General features: G+C 32.2%; 2 protein-coding genes, 1 long non-coding RNA gene and 1 pseudogene across 4 annotated transcripts in view; 3 read left to right on the forward strand and 1 right to left on the reverse strand.

The window, feature by feature from the left end:
* Window positions 1–1088: 1088 nt before the first annotated feature.
* Window positions 1089–3906, forward strand: LOC129912519 (glutaryl-CoA dehydrogenase, mitochondrial-like). Its single transcript, XM_055990802.1, has one exon. It carries the CDS (start codon window positions 1251–1253, stop codon window positions 2508–2510), a length of 1260 nt encoding a protein of 419 aa, XP_055846777.1. The 5' UTR covers window positions 1089–1250; the 3' UTR covers window positions 2511–3906.
* A 6652-nt stretch (window positions 3907–10558) lies between these two features.
* Window positions 10559–12140, forward strand: LOC129912531 (uncharacterized). The gene is made up of 4 exons (XR_008771846.1): window positions 10559–10839; window positions 10923–10993; window positions 11048–11677; window positions 11741–12140. It is a non-coding gene; the product is annotated as an uncharacterized LOC129912531 (long non-coding RNA).
* Window positions 12141–12512: 372 nt separating this feature from the next.
* Window positions 12513–16736, reverse strand: LOC129909476 (cytoplasmic dynein 1 intermediate chain-like; annotated as a pseudogene).
* A 6-nt stretch (window positions 16737–16742) lies between these two features.
* Window positions 16743–19052, forward strand: part of LOC129912520 (serine/threonine-protein phosphatase beta isoform) — a 51787-nt gene continuing 49477 nt past the window's right edge. The window contains exon 1 of one of the 2 annotated variants that reach the window (XM_055990803.1): window positions 16743–17407. In XM_055990803.1, coding sequence (XP_055846778.1) covers window positions 17356–17407 — 52 coding nt within the window. In that variant the 5' untranslated portion in view covers window positions 16743–17355. The remainder of the gene's footprint in view (window positions 17408–19052) is intronic. The other variant, XM_055990804.1, reaches the window with a different exon arrangement.

Here is a 19052-nt window from a genome sequence, read left to right on the forward strand (position 1 = left end):
TTATTTAATGCATATTTTTGTTTCAATTTGCTTAGAATTCAATTTGAAAGAATTATTTCAGTATAAAATTAATTTTTTCTTGTTCATTTATTCATAAAATTATCTCAAAAAATTTTTTTGACAGATCAACAAAATGTAACATTAATCGTTCCTAAATGGGTGCGTTCACGTACCGATCCAAGGGTATCCGGATACGTTTGTGTTGTTGTAATCCCATATAAAATCTCAGCTGATCGTAAACATGTGTTGAGAAGCAAAAAAAATCCAAAGGTATCCTAAAAATTTCTGGATTCTCGTGTATCTTATGTAAGATTTGAAGAACAGCTGATTCGTGTTCACAAACGTATCGGATACTTAGGTATCTTGGATAGGGTATCTGTGCGTATGAACGCACCCAATGAAAGTTCCATTTTTCTAAAAAAAAACTAACAAAAAAAAATACAACGATTTTTTTGACACAACTGTTATGTACTTGAGTACATAATTAAAAAAAAACTCTTAAATACTTATTTAAAGTTAATATTTATTGAAATATAAAATAATACCTGATTTCAAAATCAGAAGAGAAATTCTTTTCTTCCCAGAAGAAGAACTGTCATCCGACGCCAACAAAACACTTTCAGAAGCATCCGGAAGCATTCCGGACGACCAATCGAAAGCGACATTAATTTCAATTTAGGTAGAGTGCGCTTTCACAAAAGATTCTCTTTTCGACAAGACTGACTTATTAAAATGCAGATTGAATACCAAAGAAAATTTTTTGCAAAATCATTCTAAACAAGTTCAAAAAAATAGCCACACACAGAGAGCGCCACGATTTTTAGTACCTTTCCCTCAGAGAAAAATAGATACGCTCTTGTTTTTGTGATCTCTTATTTGACATCTCTGGCTCTAATTACATATATACATCCACACGGCTTGTGTATACATAAATGCACATATCCGCAGCACATATATGCCGCACTACCAAACACTGTAGGTGTAAAATACACCTTTTTTTATTCTTAGCCACAGTCCCACACTGTGACACTGTCTTGGTTTTTGTATGTAGTTTTCTCTGTGTATTGTTGCTATTTGCTATTCTGGAGATCGACGCATTTAATCTTATCTTGCCAAAAGAAAAAATTCATAATTTTTGAGGCTATGTTTAGGTACAGCGTACAGATAATTTTGCCTTTGCTTGAGATTGGTTGATCATCTATTATCTGAAAACATACTTCGTATTCATTAAATTTTCTTTTGAGAAGAAAATGTCGGTTCAAACAATCACTAGACAAGTGCTAAGAGCTAAGAAAGCATTCCGAATTTCATATTCATCCAAGGCAAGTACAGCAGAATACGATTGGAGAGACCCATTAAATCTAGAATCGTTATTGACAGAGGAAGAAATTGCTATTCGAGATACATTCCGCAGTTACTGTACTAAGACACTTTTGCCGCGTGTAACACTCGCTAATCGAAATGAAATTTTCCACAAGGAGATAATGACGGAGTTGGGTGAGCTGGGCGCCTTAGGTTGCACTTTAAAAGGTTATGGATGTGTCGGAGTTTCAAATGTTGCTTACGGTCTGCTCACTCGGGAAATAGAGCGTATTGATTCTGCATATCGATCAGCTTTAAGTGTTCAAAGTTCGTTGACTATGGGTGCTATTTACGATTTTGGTAGCGATGAGCAGAAAGAGAAATATTTACCCAGAATGGCGAAAGGCGAACTGATCGGATGCTTTGGCCTAACTGAACCAAATCATGGAAGTGATCCAGCTGGAATGGAAACTCGGGCAAAATATGACAGTCAGGCTAAGTGTTATATTCTAAATGGAAGCAAAACTTGGATTACGAACTCCCCTTTGGCAGATATTGCTATTATTTGGGCAAAATGCGAAGATCAAAAACTGCGCGGCTTCATTGTGGAGCGAGAACAATCAATAAAAGGATTGTCTACGCCCAAAATTGAAGGAAAGTTTTCACTTCGAGCGTCTACAACTGGAATGGTGCTTATGGATGATCTTGCAGTTCCAGAGGAAAATATTTTACCCAATGTTAGTGGCTTCAGAGGACCATTCACCTGTCTAAACAATGCTCGTTTTGGCATTGCCTGGGGAGCATTAGGAGCTGCTGAATCTTGCCTTGAAATTGCTAGACAATACACTCTGGACAGAAATCAGTTTAAAAGACCTTTGGCCGCGAACCAATTGATGCAAAAGAAAATGGCAGATATGTCGACGGAAATAGCATTGGGATTGTTGGCTTGCTTACAAGCAGGCCGTTTGAAGGATAAGCACTTACACACTCCGGAAATGATATCAATGTTGAAGAGAAATAATTCTGGAAAAGCGCTGGATATAGCACGTGTGGCAAGGGATATGCTGGGTGGCAACGGTATTTGTGATGAATATCACATTATAAGACATGTCATGAACTTAGAGGCCGTTAACACGTACGAAGGTACTCACGACATACATGCCTTGATTTTGGGACGTGCAATAACTGGAATTGGTGCGTTTGCATAATGAAAAAAAGGAATTTTCATAACTAATAATGCAAACATTTGCAAAGTGTATAAGGTCATTGGTTATATTATAATAATGAACAAATTTTGCACAGAATTTTAAACTAAATTTCCAAATCTATAGGCTAAAAATCTTAAACAACGTTTAAGCCTGGTACGCTGTTCGAGATAAGTTTTAGCTCCCATTCAAATTATCGAAAAATTTTATCCGAGCTAAAGTGTATCCCATACATATTATCGATAACTTGTATGGGAATTTTATCTCGGCTAAAATTTAGCGCGAACAGCGTACCAGGCTTGAAACAAGAAAATAGAACAAGGACAAAAAAAAACTTAAGAGAGCAGAAGAAAACAAAACGGCCACTCCCAAGTAACGAGGAGCACACATTGACGCTTGTTTCCAGTTTATTTCGGTGGAGAATCAATTTATTTGTTGATGAAGTTTCACAAAAAATAAATTAAACATAGTCAAGTTATTCCCAAATAAAGACTGTCTTGTCTGTGAATAACTTAGCTACGTTTAATTAGTTTTTCGTGAAACTTCTACATCAACTTTATCATGAGTCCTTAAGACTCACCAAGTTAAAAAATAGCGTAAAAATGACCGCTAAGTTACTTTGGAATGGCTTTTCACAATGTAATTGGCTTTGTTTTACAGCTAACTACATCAACTTCAACAGCGACTTTAAAAATCAGTAGTATTTCAGAAATATTTTTTATTTTAAAGTAAAAATGTTCTAAAAATAAACAATGTGCCGCATTCCTTTATGTTTAAGTTCGTTGATGTAGCAGACTTAATTAGTTTGCTTTTACAGGCTTCTGTTTTGACTCAAAACAAAGTACAGAAAATCCTTTTTCTAAACAGAAATTTTTTTACTTTTCTTCTCGAAACAGTCGAGAACAACGTTATTGACCAAATCTGTTATCTTATCCTTGCCTTTTGGAAATTTATTTAAAATCCCGTCTTTTACCCTTATAACTATTTAATTAAAGTGCATTTATAACTCAGAGCTGAAAAAAAAAATAATACATTATTTTCTTACAATTTATTGATTAATGTTTTTTTTTGTTAAAATAAAGTTGAAATACATATTTTTAAAATGTAAGCGGTGCCACTGTTCTGTATTTTGAATGGCTACCTATAAGATCTATTTTATCCTATCGAAACTAAAGTAATTTCGTTCAAAATAAGATATTCTTATTTCTTACTTTTGAAATTGGAAAGAAATTTTGCTTTTTTTATTGAAGAAAATGGTTTTTATAGACATTTAAAAATGTTTATCTTTAGTGATAAAGTTATAGAACAGTGGTACAGTTATAGTATTAAATACATAGTATTATACAGTTATAGCACATAACTTGCAGTATTAAAAATCTCCGAACAGCTCCGATTTTAATGACGTTTTTTTTCAAACATCGGAATTTAAAAATATTTAAACCTCTATGGGTTGAAAATTGCAGCTGTTGCCGTATAATTATTTAAATTAAGATATTTAAATAATGAGATAATAGCCGTTTTTTATTATCACTTGATCCATATAGATCATTACTTAAAAAAATTAAAGAAAAAGCTGGGATAACGGCAAGAACATCAACTTTTCGGCGAACTTTTTTGAGTGCTGAACATTATAAATTGAAATAAAACTTCAAAATAGTCTTTAAAAAACCTTTGAAAAAACAGCGGTTTTAAACGAGAACCAAATCGAATGTAGTATTAAATGGCTCCCAAAACCATTACTTCTCCTTATCTTGAATGGTGGAGTGTCAAAAACTTTTCTTCCTTGTGAAAATCGTGAAAGTAGTAGTAATAAACATGAGAACAATTCAAATTAAACTCTTTTTCATAAGAAAAAAACACATTTCGCCAATTTGAAAAACTTTAAAAACTTGTTTCCCACGTAATGTGAAGAAGTGCGATCTCCAACCCCGCTGGTTTTTTTTAAAAGGGTGTTTTTTTAAAGACTATTTTTAAGTTTTATTTCATTTTAGGATGTTCAGCACTCAAAAAATTTTGCCGAAAAATTGCTGTTCTTGCCGTCATCCCAGGTTTTTCTTTAACTTTGCTCGGAGAGCAACAAGTACCGTTAAGGCCTCAATAATAGCTATCAGTAAAATCCATCAGTAAAAATTGAAACATCAGGAATCTGAAATATTTTACTGATGAACGTTTATAGCAATTAGTAAATTTACGTCATTAAAATAAATGTTTATTTGACATTCGCGCCTCAAGCTATTTTTTTACTGTTGATTTCATCAGTAATTTTTTTAATAATGTCACCGGAACAGTAAAACAAGGGAACGTCATCAATAAAACGAAATAGATATTTTTTGGCATTTGGCAGTCAGTTGTTCAGCCATCGCTTTGGTTAGGCCGAAGAAAGAAAGTTTTTCGATTTATCGGTACGACTTCGAACAAAATTTTTTTTGAAAGTTTTTTCAATTATTTTGAGAATTTTCCACTGTCCACTGTTTTTAGTCATTTTTCAACCAAAAACAATATTTATGTTGCTAATTATTCTGCTCAAACGTTATTTGCTACCAGTAGAAAGACGTTATAAACAATTTTGAACAATTTATTTGAAAGTTTTGTGATTTTTTTTTTGAAAAAATTAAAAAAAAATCGAAATTTTTTACATTAGGTGTGTTTTTTTGTTTATCTATATAGATTTTGTGCAAAAAAACGACATCGGGATTTTTGAAATCCATGCAAACATTTGGCACCACTGTACATATACTTTGGCAGCTGTCTGTCAAAAATGTTGCTTTTGTTTTTTTTTATTTTAACTCCGAAGTGGGAAGGCCATTACATCCATGTTGGATGCAAACAAAAATTTTAATATGGCCATGGCATCCATGTTGGATTCAAAAAAATTGTTTTTTCACAAAAAACCAAAAATTATCTGTATATTCTTAGCTACATTTTAAGACCATGACCATTAACATTTGTTGCGTCGTTCTTGTGTTATAAGCGTTTGAAGGTAGCCATATTGAATTTTTTTTCGATTTTTTAAAAATCAAATGTGAAAACCTTTTTATTTTTATTTCTAATTTTTCGAAAAAACTTTGGTAATTTTATATACATATCTGTTCCACAATCTTATCAGGATCCATTTAAGACTTTTATCTGAAAAGTGCATTGCGTATATCTCGAGATATTAACATTTCAATGCAACCATGTCAAACAAATTTTCTATTATTTTTTTCCATGAGAGTTTTTTTCAAACCTTGTTTTCTCTGCTTTTTTTTTTTGTTTAATATTTTCAGATATTTCTGTATGAACACAACAATAAAACTACCTTGGCACTACTGTTTTTATCGAGAGAAAGTAAAATCTGGATAATTATCTGGATTTTTCAAAAATCTATACAGATAAAGTTTTTGTTGTTTTTAACACGTAAATTGTTTTGATTTCAAAAATCTCGATGTCGTTTTTTTGCACAAAATCTATATAGATAAACAAAAAAACACACCTATTGTTTATCGTTTTTTCGCTGTTTTTGTTCTCTTTTGCACAAATACATTGCATGTTTTCCATTAAAAATTAATTTAACTGATAATTCTTTGCCCCCGGGTACAAAGGGGTTAAGTCACAAAATTGCATTTTTCGGGTTTTGATGAAATAAGAATAAGCTCTTTTTGCTCATTTATTTGGTATCAAAAACATAAATTTAGAGCAACTCTTTCCTATAAAAATTAGAGGACCAATGCTCAAAAATGCATCGATTTTCATACATTAGCTCAACTTTAACCGCATTTTCTGGCAAACTATTATTTATGACTTAACATCTTTGTACCCGGTGGCAAAGAATTTAGTGTTGGTTAAACTTCGACAGTCTATCGATAGCATCGATAACAAAAAAATATCGAGCACCTATATCGATATAATTGATAATGGAAACTATCGATATAATCGATAAAGGAAACTATCAATACAATCGATAATGGAAACTATCGATACAATCGATAATGGAAACCATTGTATATATATTTCTATAGTACTATCATGAAGTCGAATTTAGTATTAGTTCATGTCGCCACTTTTTTGAGGTGGCGCTCAGTGTGTTTAATGGAAACTATTGATATCTACCAAACACTAGGTGTGTTTTTTATTACAACCGGTCTTAACTAGACAAAAAAAACGCAGTCTGGGCTAAGCAATTTACATGTTAAATACAACAGGTGTGATTTTTATTACAACCAGTCTTAACTAGACAAAAAAAACGCAGTCTGGGCTAAGCAATTTACATGTTAAATACAACAACACCTTAGCCCCTTGGGCTTAGTTGCTTAGCCCGGAGATTTCTCTGGGCTTAACTTTTTGAAGAGTTTTAAATCTGTGCTACCAAACTAATTTTTTCATAAATTGTTTAGAATTTGTTTAAAAACGTGAAAACTCACGTTTGGAAGGACAAAATGTATTAAAATAGTTTTGCTAGCATACATTTTTGTATCTCTTTGTAAAACATACATGCAAAATACAAGAAAATGACGAAAGCGAAAAATATGACAACTCTAAATTTTTGTTGTGTCTGCTGTTTTCGGAACATTCAATATACAGTGATGCCAAGATTTCAGGTTAAGCCCCGAGGCGTTTTTTTTGTCCAGTTAAGACCGGTGGTAATAAAAAACACACCTAACAACACCTTAGCCCCTTGGGCTTAGTTGCTTAGCCCGGAGATTTATCTGGGCTTAACTTTTTGAAGAGTTTTAAATCTGTGCTACCAAACTAATTTTTTCATAAATTGTTTAGAATTTGTTTAAAACCGTGAAAACTCACGTTTGGAAGGACAAAATGTATTAAAATAGTTTTGCTAGCATACATTTTTGTATCTCTTTGTAAAACATACATGAAAAATACAAGAAAATGACGAAAGCGAAAAATAGGTGTGTTTTTTATTACCACCGGTCTTAACTGGACAAAAAAAACGCCTCGGGGCTTAACCTGAAATCTTGGCAGCACTGTATATTGAATGTTCTGAAAATAGCAGACACAACAAAACTTTAGAGTTGTCATATTTTTCGCTTTCGTCCTTTTCTTGTATTTTTCATGTATGTTTTACAAAGAGATACAAAAATGTATGCTAGCAAAACTAGTTTAATACATTTTGTCCTTCCAAACGTCAGTTTTAACGTTTGTAAACAAATTCTAAACAATTTATGAAAAAATTAGTTTGGTAGCACAGATTTAAAACTCTTCAAAAAGTTAAGCCCAGAGAAATCTCCGGGCTAAACAACTAAGCCCAAGGGGCTAAGGTGTTGTTGTATTTAACATGTAAATTGCTTAGCCCAGACTGCGTTTTTTTTTGTCCAGTTAAGACCGGTTGTAATAAAAAACACACCTAATATGACAACTCTAAATTTTTGTTGTGTCTGCTGTTTTCGGAACATTCAATATACAGTGCTGCCAAGATTTCAGGTTAAGCCCCGAGGCGTTTTTTTTGTCCAGTTAAGACCGGTGGTAATAAAAAACACACCTATTATTGTCAAATATCGAAATTTACTTAAGATTTTTACAGACCGCATGGGGCAGACACCAAATTTCACTATTCTTTAATAAATAAATATTAGGTGTGTTTTTTTGTTTGTCTATATAGATTTTGTGCAAAAAAACGACATCGGGATTTTCGAAATCCATGCAAACATTTGGCACCACTGTGCACATACTTTGGCAGCTGTCTGTCAAAAATGTTGCTTTTGTTTTTTTTTTTTATTTTAACTCCGAAGTGGGAAGGCCATTACATCCATGTTGGATGCAAACAAAAATTTTCATATGGCCATGGCATCCATGTTGGATTCCAAAAAATTGTTTTTTCACAAAAAACCAAAAATTATCTGTATCTTAGCTACATTTTAAGACCATGACCATTAACATTAGTTGCGTCGTTCTTGTGTTATAAGCGTTTGAAGGTAGCCATATTGAATTTTTTTTCGATTTTTAAAAAATTAAATGTGAAAACTTTTTTATTTTTATTTCTAACTTTTCGAAAAAACTTTGGTAATTTTATATACATATCTGTTCAACAATCTTATCAGGATCCATTTCAGACTTTTATCTGAAAAGTGCATTGCGTATATCTCGAGATATTAACATTTCAATGCAACCATGTCAAACTAATTTTTGATTATTTTTTTCTATGAGAGTTTTTTTCAAACCTCGTTTTCTCCGCTTTTTTTTTTGTTAATATTAGGTGTGTTTTTTATTACAACTGGTCTTAACTGGACAAAAAAAACGCAGTCGGGGCTAAGCAATTTACATGTTAAATACAACAACACTTTAGCCCCGTGGGCTTAGTTGTTTAGCCCGGAGATTTCTCTGGGCTTAACTTTTTGAACAGTTTTAAATCTGTGCTACCAAACTAATTTTTTCAGAAATTGTTTAGAATTTGTTTACAAACGTGAAAACTCACGTTTGGAATGATAAAATGTATTTAACTAGGTTTACCAGCATACATTAGGTGTGTTTTTTATTACCACCGGTCTTAACTGGACAAAAAAAACGCCTCGGGGCTTAACCTGAAATCTTGGCAGCACTGTATATTGAATGTTCCGAAAACAGCAGACACAACAGAAATTTAGAGTTGTCATATTTTTCGCTTTCGTCATTTTCTTGTATTTTTCATGTATGTTTTACAAAGAGATACAAAAATGTATGCTAGCAAAACTATTTTAATACATTTTGTCCTTCCAAACGTGAGTTTTCACGTTTTTAAACAAATTCTAAACAATTTATGAAAAAATTAGTTTGGTAGCACAGATTTAAAACTGTTCAAAAAGTTAAGCCCAGAGAAATCTCCGGGCTAAACAACTAAGCCCACGGGGCTAAAGTGTTGTTGTATTTAACATGTAAATTGCTTAGCCCCGACTGCGTTTTTTTTGTGCAGTTAAGACCGGTGGTAATAAAAAACACACCTATTATTGTATTTCTTTTGTAAAACATACATGAAAATAAAGGAAAAACTCGAAAGCGAAAAATATGACAACTCTAAATATTTCTTGTGTCTTGTGTTTTCGGAACATTCAATATACAGTGCTGCCAAGATTTCAGGTTAAGCCCCGATGCGTTTTTTTTGTCCAGTTAAGCCCGGTGGTAATAAAAAACACACCTATTTTCAGATATTTCTGTATGAACACAACAATTAAACTGCCTTGGCACTACTGTTTTTATCGAGAGAAAGTAAAATCTGGATAAATAGGTGTGTTTTTTTGTTTATCTATATAGATTTTGTGCAAAAAAAACGACATCGAGATTTTTGAAATCAAAACAATTTACTTGTTAAAAACAACAAAAACTTTATCTGTATAGATTTTTGAAAAATCCAGATAATTATCCAGATTTTACTTTCTCTCGATAAAAACAGTAGTGCCAAGGTAGTTTAATTGTTGTGTTCATACAGAAATATCTGAAAATATTAACAAAAAAAAAGCGGAGAAAACGAGGTTTGAAAAAAACTCTCATAGAAAAAAATAATCAAAAATTTGTTTGACATGGTTGCATTGAAATGTTAATATCTCGAGATATACGCAATGCACTTTTCAGATAAAAGTCTTAAATGGATCCTGATAAGATTGTTGAACAGATATGTACATAAAATTACCAAAGTTTTTTCGAAAAATTAGAAATAAAAATAAAAAAGTTTTCACATTTGATTTTTAAAAAATCGAAAAAAAATTCAATATGGGTACCTTCAAACGCTTATAACACAAGAACGACACAACTAATGTTAATGGTCATGGTCTTAAAATGTAGCTAAGAATATACAGATAATTTTTGGTTTTTTGTGAAAAAAACAATTTTTTGAATCCAACATGGATGCCATTGCCATATGAAAATTTTTGTTTGCATCCAACATGGATGTAATGGCCTTCCCACTTCGGAGTTAAAATAAAAAAAAAAAACAAAAGCAACATTTTTGACAGACAGCTGGCAAAGTATGTGTACAGTGGTGCCAAATGTTTGCATGGATTTCAAAAATCCCGATGTCGTTTTTTTGCACAAAATCTATATAGATAAACAAAAAAACACACCTATTAGGTGTGTTTTTTTGTTTATCTATATAGATTTTGTGCAAAAAAACGACATCGAGATTTTTGAAATCGAAACAATTTACGTGTTAAATACAACAAAAACTTTATCTGTATAGATTTTTCAAAAATCCAGATAATTATCCAGATTTTACTTTCTCTCGATAGAAAACAGTGCTGCCAAGGAACATTACAGGTATTAAATGTCAGATTCCATTGCATGACAGCTGCAGTTGACACATAATATGACAAAAAATATAATATTTAAAATTGAATTCAATTAGGAATAGCAAACAACACAAATCAATGTAAGTACAAGCATATTTTTTGAAAAAAAGATGAAAATTGTACCATACAATTTGTTTTGTTTTAATTTGATTAATAATTTTAGGATTCACGTTTTTTGCAAGAGTGCGATATCTTCCGCAAAATTAAAGAAAAAAACCTGAAACCAGATGGAAAGTAAAACAATTTATTCTTACAAAATGAGCTAGCATAATTTATCTTTTTTTCTAGGAATTATTTCACAAAAAAAGAATTCTGTGTATTGTGCGCTTGTGTCTTAATCGTGTCGGTACCTTCAACCCTCACAGCCAAATGTAGTGTAAAATGCTCTTGGAATGCCCGCTCGTTTGCGAAAACGTTTATTCTTTGACGATAAACATGGATAAATGATAACAAAGCTCTTGTTGTTATAATCATTTGCCTCAATAGAATGCCCACCACAAAAACAGTCTCATAACTTTTTAAAAATATACACGTCATGTATGTGCGCTGCGAAGAAAAGCCGAAAAATATTCCCCCAGGAAATACTTTTCATCCCAAACAGCAGACAGCAATAAGCAAGACAATCCTAACATCGCATTATGCAGCTCATTCAACACCCATATCTTTCAGCTCCCTAAAATTGCCCTCACTTTATGTAAATGATATCAGGACCAAGACCCGTTGATGAAAAGCCATCTTAGAAGAAGATCACTTCACTGCCTGTGCAAATGATGGTATCGACGTTTATAAACTTGGACCACATGTGCATGTAAAGTGTGGAAACAATGGTATCTTGAAAGTTGATGTGGAAGAAATATTTGAAAGAACGTTATAGTAAATGTTTCAGAGCATCATTTAGGTCCCCAATTTTGGTTGCGGGTAATTTTTTTTTATTGATTCTCCTTTTTTGGTTCGATATATTCCTTATTCCTTCTTCATCAGATGAACTCTGCCTGCATTGATGTCGTCCTGTTTCTGTAGGACATGTCTTCTACAAAAGGCTCTAAAGACCCCATCGGGATCCCGAGAAAATGATATCTGCATGAATCTTCTTCGCAATTACTTTCCCCTCCTAAACAGCTATGCAGCGGAAGGAATTAAACCGAACTCAACCAACCCTACAACTGGACATCCGGGTCTGAACACCTCGAGGACAACCTAGACAGCAGACTTTTTAAATAAAGTTTATCCATGTATTATATTTGTTTATATTTTATAACTTTGTCATTATTTAACGTTAGGCCCTCTTTGTGCCAACAAAATTTTGTATCTATCAATGTATCTTAGAAATAAGTTATTTTAAGTCAATTGTAAATAGGAAGTTCAATAAATCAAAATTAAATTGCAATTAAACAAAAAACTTATTTGCAAGCTAGCATTCTTGGTCCAGCTGTAGGAGGCCTCACAAAGGCGGGATATTACTGAAATAAGAATCGTGGTTGATAAGTTTCAATTATTACAACAATTTTTATTTGTATAGTTTTGAATTCTCTTTTAATACATTTTTCTTTAATTTAACCACATAAATTCACTGCCCAACACACAAAAATTTTCCCGACCGTTGTTTATCATGTCTTACTAAATGGAGGGTGCTGATTCCGAAAACAACATTTTTAGTTTTTTTCTAGCAGATCTAGTTTTTAAATTATTCATACATAAAAACCCATACTAATTTTTTTTTTGTATATTTTTATTTTGTATTAAATATAGCTATGCATATACATATAACCACACAAAAAAAACACTAACCCATATACATCACATACAATTTGTACAGTAATGGAAGTTTTCTAAAGCAAATTCTGCTCATCGACGAAAGAATTTGTTGGAAGGATTGTTACGATAACTTGCGACCGATGCTGAGGGCACTTCGGTATCCTGATTTAAATTCCATATATCAAGGCGACCACTGCCGTCGACAGAAGTGAACAAGGCGGGATGAATTGGAGACCATGCAACATCCATAACATTATCTTAATTATCTTCAAATGAATATAATGGTTTAGTGTCCTACAAGTAAATACAAAAAATGTTATACATATTGGTCGTTATAGTAGATATTAAATTTCACCTTAAGACTACATAACTTAATTGTCCAATCATTGGACGATGTAGGGAACAAATCTTCAAAATCTGGTGTAGATTGATTTGGATGAGTTGATATTCCCGTCACTGGACCCAAATGCTTCTCATAGACTTCAGGCACACCCGAACGTATTCCATGTCGATAAGCTTGAGTAAAACCAATTTATTTAAAAGCAAATGGAAAATCACAACAAACTTTTACCAGAATAAACGTTACCATTGTTAATCTCATTCGACGGAAAGGACATGCAACTGATAGCAATTGGCTTCGATTGCCGTTGCTGCAATTTCACTGTATCTTGCGGCATCGACAACATATCCAAACTCCATGAGCAAATCTTGCCATCGGATGAGATGGATATCACATTGTGTGCATTCTGTGTGCCAACCATTTGCAAAACAATACACTGGATGCGTATGTGTAGTTGCACTTAGAGGTGTCCTCTGGATGGGTGCCCGCTTTTGCACTCGATTATCCCATAATACAATCTGATCGGAATACGTTCCACCGAGTATAAGATTTTGATTGAATTTAGCAAAGCATGTTGACATATGGACATATCTGACAATGGAATACATCTTCGGGTGTTTATTTTTTATATTTTGTGTTCCAGACCATTACAACACCATCTGGTTCATTGGGACTCTCCTATAAAAATTTATTTAGTGGGTTTTAGATAAAATCGTAGAAAAAAATACAAATGCAAACCTCATTATTGTGATATAAAGCAACAACCAGTTCAGGAAAATGTGTTGACTAATCCATTTAAGTCATGCATCGATTCTTAGACCATCGGTCTTCGTAGAAATCTCGATTCAATGACAACCTGGCACGTGTCCTCTCATCCTTTGACTCTTCATTATCACCACCTTCAATGTAGTCTGTGTAGATGTCGACATTCTCAGATATAGCCCTTTCGATGACACGTCTAGCGCGTAGAACAAACCTCTGAAAGTCCTCCGACAAGATGATCATCTGTTTTTGTTCTTCCGATAGTTCCTTAACTGAAAGCACAAATGTTAAATTGATGTAAAGACAGGAGAGAAAAAATTCACTTACTCTATTTTTCTCTTCATATTCTTTTTTGTGTTCAAGTGGTGTTATGGCTGATGCAACTTCCTTCACAGTGGGCAAACCATGTGGTAGACTTCCTGGTGGTAGTTTGGAATGGAAACTATGGTCGATGTGTGGCAGCGATCTGTCTTCGTCATCTTGGGCATCCTAGTTAAGCACTGTTATGGTATAAAACTAACACAGCTAGAGGAACATGACAATCGACAAAACAGGAACAATTCTACGATTTTTGTTTGTTTGTTTTTTTCTCTCATTTTGTTAAGAGATTTGTTTTATTAAATTTTAATTTTTTAAATAAAAAAGCAAAAGCAAACTTTTTGACAGACAGCTATCAAAGTTCATGTCCAGTGCTGCCAAACTTTTGCACGGATTTAAAAAAATCTCGATGTCGTTTTTTTGCACAAAATCTATATAGATAAACAAAAAAACACACCTATTATCTGGATTTTTCAAAAATCTATACAGATAAAGTTTTTGTTGTTTTTAACACGTAAATTGTTTTGATTTCAAAAATCTCGATGTCGTTTTTTTGCACAAAATCTATATAGATAAACAAAAAAACACACCTATTATTAATTATAACCGATAAAGCACTTTTTACTCGTTTTTCAAAAAAATAGATTTAATTTTGCTAACATAATTTATTAATTAAAAACAATCAGCTGTCATGTTGACAAAAAAAACTTTCCTAAATGTTTAGGTAAAACTTTCTTGCTTAACTTTCCAGTCAGCTTTCCAATAAAATTACCTAAATTGGAAGGATTTTTTTTGACAGTTGACCAATCAGAGAGCGAGAAATTACCTATAAATATTTAGGGCCTAACGTTTCTGAACCTGCCCAATATTTTCAGATATTTCTGTGTGAACACAACAGTTAAACTACTTGGCACTACTGTTTTTATCGAGAGAAAGTAAAATCTGGATAATTAGGTGTGTTTTTTATTACCACTTGTCTTAAGTGGACAAAAAAAAACGCCTCGGGGCTTAACCTGAAATCTTGGCAGCACTGTATATTGAATGTTCCGAAAACAGCTGACACAACAAAAATTTAGAGTTGTCATATTTTTCGCTTTCGTCCTTTTCTTGTAATTTTCATGTATGTTTTACAAAGAGATACAATAATGTATGCTAGCAAAACTATTTTAATACATTTTGTCCTTTCAAACGTCAGTTTTCACGTTTTTAAACAAATTCTAAACAATTTATAAAAAAGTTTGTTTGGTAGCACAGATTTAAAACTCTTCAAAAAGATAAGCCCAGAGAAATCGCCGGGCTAAACAACTAAGCCCAAGGGGCTAAGGTGTTGTTGTATTTAACATGTAAATTGCTTAGCCCAGACTGCGTTTTTTTTTTGTCTAGTTAAGACCGGTGGTAATAAAAAACACACCTATTATCTGGATTTTTCAAAATTCTATAAAGTTTTTGTTGTTTTTAACACGTAAATTGTTTTGATTTCAAAAATCTCGATGTCGTTTTTTGCACAAAATCTATATAGATAAAGCCTGGTACGCTGCTCGCGCTAAATTTTAGCTGAGATAAAATTCCCATACAAGTTATCGATAACTTGTATGGGAATTTTATCTCAGCTAAAATTTAGCGCGAGCAGCGTAGCAGGCTTAAGGCTTAACTACATACACCACTTTTTGAAAAAGTACAAAAGTGAAAATATTTTTTTTCTGGCTAGCGCAATTGTTTTGTGAAAAAGAGTATACAAATTGTTTTTTAGACCAAAAAATAAGCTTTCTGCATCATTAGTTTTAATTTTCCAGTCCGAAAAACTACACAAAAATGCATTTGAAAATTTTCACTTTTGTACTTTTTCACTTTTTGAGCCAATGTAGTTAGTCAGCTATTACATGAAGCCTCAAGAGGCGCGCCTCTTTTCAAAACCAATGAGTGCAAAAGAGAAAGAAGATAAACAAAAAATTATCCGACCGGAGAGTCGTGGGCCAAAATTCCGAGACTCTTTTTTGACGTTTCTTTTTCCACTCTTTCTTTTTTCAACATTCACTTTCATTTCTTTTTGCTTCTTGGTGGAATACAACAACAACAATACTGAAATCAAAAAAGAAATGTCAAATTTGAGTCTTTGACTCAAGAGGCATCGTGTAATAGTACGCGCCTCACAGAATGATTATCAAAAGAAAATTCGAAAAAAGAGTCAAGCCTCTTGAGGCTTCATGTAATAGCTGACTTATACCTTTAAACAAAAAAACACACCTTTTTTTTCAAAATTTTTCGATGCGAGAAGTTCTGGACTAAGTTACAGAACAGATGTATTTTTTAAACTAGTGAATAATATGGCCGTAAGTGTTAATGTATTAAAATGCTTTATTAAGTGAATAGGTAATGAGCGAAAAACAATAAAATTAAAAATTATAAACAGAAATAAGTGAAAAAAGGATTTGAAATCCATTTTGAATGGATTACAAAAAAAACCTTCGTGTTCTTAGTATGTCGATCATTGTATATATATTTCCATAGTACTATCATGAAGTAAAACGATCTTAGGAACTCTAGTGGTGACTTGAAAAAGCAGAATTTGTATGAAAAAAACACACTGAGCGCCACCTCAAAAAAGTGGCGACATCAACTAATACTAAATTCGACTTCATGATAGTACTATAGAAATATATATACAATGATGTCGATGCACAAACCCTTAAGTTTAACGGCATCTAACTTCACTCGGAAACGACAATCATAAAGAAACGCCAAACAATTTGACAGTCTCTTTTCTCTATTTTCTGAATTTATTTCACAAAGCTTCATCATCATTATCATCCGTCATCGAATAGTGTTCATTTTACGAGCGCCATGTTTAGTAGTTGAAAAACTAGTCTTCTAAAGATTAAAAAGCAATAATAAAAGTTTCACACGTGAAATAATAGAATACAAAAGATTCCAATTTGGAAATAATATTTTTAAAGCATTAATAAATGGAGAGACGTGCGAGCGGAATTTTGTTTTTTACAAATTGAATTGAATTGAAAAGTAGAGTGCACTAATAATACCATCTGTAGTATGAAAACTTCCAAGTGATATACACGAATTTTAGTTTTTATTTTTCTGTCTTGCCGTTAAACTTAAGTATATATTTTAATTCTGTGGTCTTGCCCTATTCAGTGTGGATTTTCATTTGGAAAATAATTATTTTTTCTTTAAAAAGATACATTTTTATTTAAATTTGCGACCGATTATACAAAACAAAATTTAATAATCGAGAATCGGGTTTCGATTTTTATAAATGTACTTTAATTTATGTACATTCTCCACGTTTGTTCACTGATATTTTCATTTGGTGATTTAAAACAAAAAAACTGCTGACATCAATTGCTTTGTTTTTTCTTAATTTAATAATAATATTACTAAAAGAAAAAAAAGCGTATCATACGAGATGGCTGACTTTGATCTAAATGTGGACAGCTTAATCCAACGTCTTTTGGAAAGTAAGTCCTTTTTATGCCCATTACTAACAATGACCTATATTTTAGAAGTCGTAAATAATAATTCTTTTTACGAATTAAGAATCCAAACAATAACCCCTTTCGTGCCTTTGTAAAATTATGCTAAAATTGCCTTTTTGTGCTTTAAATTTTGTTTTATTTAAATTTTACTTTTTAACAAACGCAAATAGTTATTCGAGTGCAATTGGATGCATGAGTATGTACGTGTGATTGAGAACTATAGAGCGACGTTTGGTTTATTTTTAAATTTTTATTTTTTACACTCAAATTTAGTTTCTTCTTCATGCATATTTTGAAAAACTTTCAAGTTGAATGCTTTATAATTTGTTATGTAACATTGGGAGCGCCAGACATATTTTTTGAATTTTATGTTTTTTGTTTGCTGTTTTCAAAACAAAAACAGTCCTCATAGAATTAACTGCATGCACACTTAATTTGTTGCCATAATGTCGTTCATTATTTGAAGAAATGCATTTACCAAAATAAAATATTTCATTAGATTCAAATCAGTTTTATATGATTCCAATCAAAGTGACTTTCATTTGTCATCAAACTATACAGGTATCGTTTCTGTTGAAAGTTGGAAATTCTCGGAAATGTACCTACCTACTTATCCGAGCTTCAGGTTCGTCTTGTTCTTTTAAATTTTCAATGGCTGTGTTTTTTACTTGCTCTATATATAGGGCAGTTATTAATTTTGTGTCGATTATGGAGAAGTCCAAAAAAGTGGTACTCGCAATTCCGTTCGTACGTCTGTACATCTCTGCGTCCATCTGTACACATTTCCACAGCCTTAACGGGTCGACGAATTTTTTCAAATTTAGTACAGATGATTTTTATAGAATTCTGTTTTTTTTTTTTTTTTTGTATTTTTATAACTCGCTAAGAAAGTATACCTCCGATACAAATTTTTCAAATTATAGCTAATAAGTAGAAAACGGCTCTAACGATTTTGATTAAACTTTGCAGACGAAATATTCAAAGTGATTGCATAAAACTGCATTTTTTAATTTTCTAAAAAAGTCAAATAAAAAACAATTTTTTCATTTAACAAAATTTTGGCGCAAATGTTGGCTATTCCCCAACATCAACGAAATTTCTTTAAAATTTATGTAGAGGCAGCTCTTTAAATCTACATGTTGACTAATATAAAAGTGTTTTGTACTGAAAGAGCAAGTACGTGTGATCCAGTCGTGCATTTTATTTTATGAAACTATCGGCAGTAAAATTTTCTATTATTAAAAAAAAAAAAAATAGGAGCTAGGTAGTTAAACAAGTCCCATCAAAATTACTCAGGGAATTTATGTCACTATTTTTATATGGGTTTCCCTCAGTTTCATGTTTATCCAGCAGTTGCTTTTGTTTTACGAAACATTAGGGTTTTCGATATCAAGTTTCTCTCTGAAAAAAAAAAAAAAAAAAATAGTGCAAAGATTAAAGTCACTGGGCACGTTCAGACCAGTGTTTTAGCCTTCTCTACAGGAGGATACATTTAAACCTATTTTATTTACCACGAAAGTGTCAAAATTTAACAAGTTTGAAATTTAAACCTAAATTTAATTGAAACACCTTCTAAATGTTTTTTAAGATATTCCCTTATTCCCCACTGCTACTAGGTAATGCGTTC

The sequence above is a fragment of the Episyrphus balteatus genome, chromosome 2 (genome assembly GCF_945859705.1).
Source record: "Episyrphus balteatus chromosome 2, idEpiBalt1.1, whole genome shotgun sequence".
Taxonomy (NCBI): domain Eukaryota; kingdom Metazoa; phylum Arthropoda; class Insecta; order Diptera; family Syrphidae; genus Episyrphus; species Episyrphus balteatus.

What these genes read in the sequence shown, in the direction of transcription:
- LOC129912519 (XM_055990802.1), top strand. Translation starts at nt 1,251, where the DNA reads ATGTCGGTTCAAACAATCACTAGACAAGTGCTAAGAGCTAAGAAAGCA.